General features: G+C 52.5%; 1 protein-coding gene across 1 annotated transcript; it reads right to left on the bottom strand.

Annotated features, from left to right (window-relative positions):
* Window positions 1-871: 871 nt before the first annotated feature.
* On the bottom strand, window positions 872-3,919 carry KLF2 (Kruppel like factor 2). The gene is made up of 3 exons (XM_032237876.1): window positions 3,745-3,919; window positions 2,379-3,225; window positions 872-1,850 (listed from the first exon to the last, which is right to left on the bottom strand). Exons 1-3 carry the CDS (start codon window positions 3,811-3,813, stop codon window positions 1,675-1,677), a joined length of 1,092 nt encoding a protein of 363 aa, XP_032093767.1. The 5' UTR covers window positions 3,814-3,919; the 3' UTR covers window positions 872-1,674.
* Between the last annotated feature and the right edge of the window lie 3,270 nt (window positions 3,920-7,189).

Here is a 7,189-nt window from a genome sequence, read left to right as displayed (position 1 = left end):
ACTTTGGGTTAACTAACATCCAATTAAAACAGATTAAAACCTATGAGCTCTAGGAACTGGGGCTTGTTTTAAAGGTGTATCTTTATGACCTACTTATGAAGAAGCCTTCCCCATAGATTTATTCTGCTATCCAGCATTTGAGAGCAAATACAGTGAAAATATTGTGCATTAAAAATCCATAATTACTGAAAAGCAGTGTTTACGTTCCAAAGTGAAAAAAAACAAAAAACCAACAACCAAAACCGCCTACAGGTTTACTGCTGGCACAGTTGTATCTACATCTGGAAGAGATTTGAGGGTGCTACCAAAATAGCTATCAAGTAAACTAAAAATGAGACTCAAATTATAGCCTTGGTTGCTTTTGAACTGGAGATTTTGCTACCGAGCTCTTTCCTAATGGTGCAGCTGAGACATTGGTAGAACCACAAAGCAGCTTTAAGGCAAGCCGGGTTCATCCTGCCACTTGAGTCTCAGCAAATGGCTTTTTAAATAAGGGTGAAAGACACATTAATGCAAATACTTTATTTTAGAAAAGTTTTTTTTTTTAAAACAGTTTTCAGAAAACATTTATTTAAAACAAAAGAATAGGCAGTGGGAGGGTGAACCTATTTTATCTCCTGTTTATAGTCCGACTTCAGTATACAACTATTTACAATATTTATACAATTCCGGTCCAAAGACAAGTTTATTCACAGGACCTGTAACCCAGTAGTTCTAGTATAGTTTAAGGCACCTTAGTGCAGCATAGATTTGGCATGTTCTCAGTGAGAACCTCCTGTCTCAGAAAATAGGTATTTTTTGTAGGCTGCAGTAAAAACCTCTTACAGTCCTCAAATACAGCTTATGTTTGGGGCATGGTCAGTTATTTACATATAGCCAGCCCTTTGTCTCTTTTCTGTCGTCAGCCATTCAGTTGTTTTCGACCCTCGGCCGGAAGTGATCTATGGATCACTTTGGTTTGCATTGCCTTCTTCAGGTCTGCCATGGCCATCTCTCTGTCATTTTTTAGAGTAACCAGCCAGCAGGTGCTGGGGTGCCCCCCCCTTCTTTTTCTGCCGATCACTCTCAGCCCAATTGATTTTTTGAGTGAGTCAGCTCTGATGACATGACCGAAGTATGACAGCCTCGATTTTAGCTTCAAGTAATATTTTTGGCGAGGGTCGGTCAAGGAATTGGTTTTTGGATTTTTGTGTGTGTGTGTGTGGATAGGATGCATAATAGCCACCTCCCGCACCACAGTTTAAAAGCGTCCACACTATTATCTGCCTTTTTTGCGAGTCCAGATTTTGCAGCCAAAAATAGCAATTGTAAAAAAAGTATTTGGTTAAGTAAATTGCATTTGATTAAGTCTGAATATATAAACGTCCACATAATATTCACGGCAGATGTGCTAGGTCTTCCAAGCTCTAAAAATGCCTTTGGAATATCAGGGCTGCAGTTCCCCAGTTTGGTCTCTTCTCCATCCTATAAATAAGTCCTATTCTTCCATGGCGAAAGAAAGAACAGTCAGTCAGGTTCTTGGCCTCTTCAGGAAGCACTGGAACGGCCGGCTTCCTCGGGTCAGGGTTCACTCCAAGTCATTTCTCTGCGTAGAACAGATGTAGTAGTACCAGCTACAAGATTTCCCCCCTCCCAACCCCGAGTTCAGGTCATGGCACAGGTGTGACGAGAAAGCTACATGTGTCTCTTCATGTGCAATGCCAGGTGGTCAGAACGAGAGAAGGTCCGGTCACACAGGTGGCACTCAAAGGGACGATGCCCAGTATGTTTCCGATAATGGCGGGTCAGTTCATCTGAGCGAGCAAACTTCCAGCCGCACCCTTCCCAGTTGCAGTGGTAGGGTTTCTCACCTGTTTGGGGAGAAGAGGGGAAATTTTTTTTTTATTGATATGTGCCAGGCCAAGAGTGACCATCCAGATTCTGTGCTCCTTCTGAAAGGATCTCTCTTTTTTATTTATTAAACTTACATGCCTTATAAACGTATCTGCCTAGCTCTTTATCCTAAGTAGGGAAGGCTGTGGAAAGAATCCTTTCTGTAAAAGTCAAAAGTCCCTGTGGCTTTCTGACAGGAATATACCTCACACCTGTCCATTGTGATGTGTTCTCTCCTGCCCTGTCCTCCCCTAGGGCAGGTGAAATACCCATTATGACATCAGCTGTACCAGCATAACTATGCCTCTTTCTGTGTCCACCTCCCTACGGTCTCCAGAACTGTGTTCAAACCTCAGGAGGAGATGGAGGGGGTTGAAAAGTGAGAGCAGCTTCCGCTAAGCCTACCAGCTTCATGGAATAATGTGTGGCCGAACTACTACTTAAGATTCCCTTAGGTCCAAATCCTCCTTCCCTTTCCTCCTAGGAGGCAATAAAATGATGCTTACCTGTGTGAGTTCGAAGGTGTGCCTTCAGGTGGGAGCTCTTGGTGTAGGTTTTTCCACAGCCAGCATAAGTGCAAGTGTGTGTGGCGGTCCGTTTGCGGGACGAAGAGCGGCGTCCCCGCTTCGTTTTGGTTTCCAGCATTTCCAGGGGTGAGGCAGGTGGAGTGAGAAGGGTCCTGGAGGTCGAAGCCTGACAGGGAAGGCTCTCGTCAAAGAGTCCATAAGGGGAGGGTCTCTGGGGGAACTGGGGCTGTGGGAAGCTTGGGTGGTAGCCCTGCTGGGAGAGAGGCATCAACTGTCCATGGCGCTTGGTGGCCATCAGCAGGTCATCGGGGCTCAGTGGTGGAGTCTCTGCACAAGGCAGCCGGGGAGAGCCAGACAGCATACAGGGGGCCGGGGTGTTCTCCTGCTTGATGTTGGTGCAAACCTGGGACCCCAGGCCCGGCAGAGGTTTGTAAGTGTCCATTTTGGGTTCTGACTTCAGGTTCCCCAACCCGGAGGCAAAGCCCACGAAGAAACTTCCGTGGGTGAAATTCCCACACTCCAGGTCGGAGGCATCCGATTCGGAAGGGAAAAGAGGGCTATAGGGAGTTGGCGTGCGAGTGTCACACGGACTGTAGTATCCAGCTGCAGTATCCATCCCGAAATAATCGTTCGATCTGGAGTAATCTCCCCGGGGCATGTCCGAGAGGCTGTTGTCGCTGCTGCCCATGGAGAGGACCAGATCCAACACGGTGCTCAGCTCTTCGTCCCGGATAGGGGCGGCGGTGACACCCTCCATCCTCGACCTCAGGTCCGCCAAGGGGCAGTGGCTGACCGGCATCGCAGCTTCCAAGCCGCAGGACCATTGCTGAAGAGGAGAAGAGAAGCGGGCGCGTTAGGAGATGCTGAGCCCAGCCGAGCCGGCCGGACCCTACTCGCCCGCCCTCCGTTGCACCTCGCGGGAGGGGGAGGGGGGGAAACCCCTCTGCAGCTTCGTCCCAGACCCGCCTTGATTGACTTGAGACAATGGCCTGGCCCGGGAGGGGGGGGATTGTTGGGGTACTCCCCTCCCCCCACCGGCACCCCTGGATGTGTTTCCAGGTAGCATCACAAAGGCGTGACGGAGAACAGAGGGCGCCTTCCTACGAATCTCCCGGGGCCAAGAGCCGGCGCTCCTGCGGGAGCCACCGGCGAAGTGAGGCCCTCCGAAAGTTCAGTGGGGCCCCTTTTGTCGGGTTCTAATCAGGGACCCCCAAAAAGCCCAGGGGGGGGTCGACCTTTCCACGCTGGGCTCTTTTCCCGTCTCCAGGGGCAAAGCGGGCGCGCCTCTGAGCACGTGCAGAGCGCCATCCCTTCCCCCCTCCCCTCCCCTCTGCGGGACACTCACTTGGGAAGTCGAGCGGCTGTCCTTGCGGAACGAGGAAAAAGAAGGCAAGCTGGAGGCCGGCATCGCCATGTCTGCCCCGGGGTTGCCCCGATATTTCTGCAGCGCTGTGGAAGGCCTGGCCGGCGGCGGAGAGCTTTTAAGACGCGCCGAGCAAGGGCGCAGGCCAATGGCGGTAACGGAGGAAACGCGTCTCCGGATCGGGGGGGGCCCGCTCGGGGATGTACAGTGAGCACTCCTGCCTGGCCGGCAGGGCCTAAATTTAGCTCCCTATAAAAGGAGAGCCGCCAGTGCGAGTCCGGAGCGGAGGAAGGCGCTCTGGTTGCCGCGGCCGGAGATCTTCAGGGCGCGGCGAGCTATTGCCCGGCTTAGCCGAACTGTTTCCCGGCGGGCGAGCCAAAGGCTCCAGCTGCCCGGGCCCTCGCGCTTTTCGCGCGACGGAAAGGCTCGTTACCAGGTTCCCTGGGCCCTTCGATGGTCCTTTGGTTCGAGTTTTCCATGTCGTAGATACCCAACGAAACGTAAAAGTTTCTCCGAGCTTGTGAGAAGCGACTAACGCTCCCCACTCGCCTCTAGGCATCGGATGGCTAAAGCCGGCGCGGCGGGCAATTTATACCCATTATCCCCTCTGATCGCCCCGGCAACCGCCTTAAGCTTCATTTTGGACGTTGGGGAGACAAAGGGTGACGGCTTTGGACCAGGGAACGTAACTGAGGGGGGTCCCCGATACACCACGGCGGGATTGTCTTATGACGCGTCTCCCCCCCCCCCTCGCCCCGTGTTAGAGAGAGGGACCCCGGCAGTCCTGAGTAGGTTAATCCGGAGCAACAAGGTGGAAGTTTGTGGACGCGGAGTAGTGAATCTGGATTTGCAGACCACTACCTCTTTTACCAAGAAGGAGGGTATTTTGTAGTTCGGGTTTGAAATGAGCTGAAAATTCAACCCCGAATTTCAAATATCCTCCTTTATTGAGTACCGCAGATGGCCGTCAAGCGCTTCGGACAGCACGCAAATGGGGGGGAGGGTGTTATTGCCTGCAGACACCCTTCCAACTCACTGCCTCTTTGCTTACACCCCCCCCCTCCATTGGCCATTTGGAAAGTTCTGGTGCCTCTGGGCATGTGTGAAGTGTGCTTTCCCTTGATTGCCAAGTGCCTAAGCAGCAGGATGAAATAACGGGAATCGTATCACTTTCCAGGCTGGGGAACAAGTCTGAACTCAGCCCGTTGCTGGCTCCATCTCTTCCCGAACAGTCCAAACGAATCCTTAATAAAGGAGGGAAAATCTTTCCCGGGTTATCCTTTGCACAGAGACGGGGGCAACCATTGTGGTTGTTGGATGGACCTTTAGGGCATTGGGTAAACGGGGTCGCCTTCGATGGACCATTAAACAATAACGGAGTTGGAAGGGACCTGGAGGTCATCTAGTGCAGCCCCCTTGCTCACGCAAGAGACCTGTACTAGGGATTCGAATCGCCCGAAATGCCGACCTTCGGATCGACAAGCTCCGTGTCTTAGCCACTGAACCACCTAATCAGACCAGGGCGGGATTACGGCGCAATTTAACGTTCTGATCTCGGTCACTCGTGTGATTTAAGGCCGATGTACGAGCTCAGCTATTGCGGGGAGGTCCCCGCGCGAAATCATCGCGGCCTGCGAAGCAGGACAGAGAGCAACGTGCCCCCCCACCTCCGTCCTCTTGCAACGAGGAATGAGAACATTAACAAATCAGTTAGATAATATTTATCTAACCCTTCGCTCGCCCGCCCTGCCTTTTCTTCCCAAGGGGGAGAAGAGCCCTCCGCGCTTCAGATGGGTCTCGAGGGGTTCCAAACAGCTGATCGGGCTGCTGAATTAAGCTGGAAAAGGGGAGGGAGGGTGAGGAATCCCGGCCAATGAGTCTCTTGGGCTTTGGAGAAGGGGCTTGTCCTTCGCTGCTTTCCTATAAGCCAGATATCCCCACCGCCCCCTGTCCGCGGAGGTATTCTCAGCTATGGGCCAGAAGAACAACGGAATGTTAATTATGGGGCTGGTTTTTTTTTTCCCCCGACTGGATCTGCAAACGCTTGCCCCAAAAAATAAATAAAAAAGAAAGTTTGTTTTGAGTTTTTTTCCCCCCCCTTCCCAGGCTCCAAACAGTTGGAGAGAACGAAAATTAGCGGGCGGCATATAAACAAAACAACGGTGAGGTCGAGATTGTGATTCGGTGGCGGACGTCACGGTCGTATCAGAAGGATGCGAAGGGAGGCGAATTTTGGAGGGGGGGGCAGTGAAAGTACCCTCTTCGCTTTCCAGCTCCTCGAACGGCGGCGGCGGTTGAGCTCCGGAGGCTCCCTACGCGGGCGATGCCTCGCCACCACAACTACTAATTCTTCCCCCCCCCCCGCAAGATCCAGTCTACAAATCCAGAAACGATTTATCGGCGGGGGGTGGGGGAGTCGGAAGAGAGGAAAGAAGTGATTGGAGCGGGAAACGCTATCTGTAAAAACTAAAATCTCTGCAGATCTCAATCCAGACCCGAATTCTGTGCCTGGGGAGCTGAAACGGGGATATCCCGTTATCTCTCTCTCTCTTTCTCCCCCCCCCCCCCCGTTCAAGCTTGAGGACTTTTGAAAACGGGGAGACGGCGAGGCTTTTAGTGTTTGTCCTGGAGCAGGTGGTTTACATTTTCAAACCAGATATAGTCGGGGTGGGGTGGGAAGCGAGCCCTGGGACTTCTCCGATTTGAACCACAGCCGCACGGAGATCAGAGGCTGTCCGAAAGGGCATCTAGTCGAACCCCTCTTGCCGAGGCGGGAGGGAGGGAATTCTGCCACCGATTTTCAAGGCTCTGTCGGCTCTCCGCCTCCCACAGTCCGTGTGGCTTCAGTAACAGTAACAGAGCTGGAAGGTACCTTGGAGGTCATCTAGTCTAACCCCCTGCTCACGCAGGACCTATACAAGGGATTCGAACCGCCGAACTGCAGGCCTTTCTGATCGACAAACTCAGTGTCTCAGCCATTGAGCCACCTAGGCACCTAGCTTCGTTCAACCGCGCAGAAGGGGGAGGGGGGCTCCTGCGCGTTCCCATTTCGATCACAGCATTGGACACGTGTTTCCCCCCGTCCCCCCCCCACATCCATCTCTTTCTACATTAGTGGGGTGAACCTGTATTGGCCCTAACAGAATTGCTCCTCTTGGTTGCTTCTAAGCCCCCCTCCCTGTGTCAAAGACTCTGTGTCGCATTTCCACGATGCTCCTTCTGCAACTTCTCCTCTCGGCCATCCAGGAAAGGGATGGGGGACTCACTTTTCTCCCCTTCCCTAAACGTACGGTGTCCCACCCTCCCTCCGTCCTGGGACGATCTCTCTCTCTCTCTCTTTCTCTCTCTCTCTCTCCTCTCTTTCCTCTCTTTCTCTCTCTCTCTCTCTCCTCTCTCTCTTTCTTTCTCTCTCTCTCTCTCTCTCTAT

This window comes from Thamnophis elegans, chromosome 1 (genome assembly GCF_009769535.1).
Source record: "Thamnophis elegans isolate rThaEle1 chromosome 1, rThaEle1.pri, whole genome shotgun sequence".
In the NCBI taxonomy this organism is placed as follows: domain Eukaryota; kingdom Metazoa; phylum Chordata; class Lepidosauria; order Squamata; family Colubridae; genus Thamnophis; species Thamnophis elegans.
Note: the sequence above shows the minus strand (reverse complement) of the source record. Positions and strands in the feature narration are given on the sequence as shown.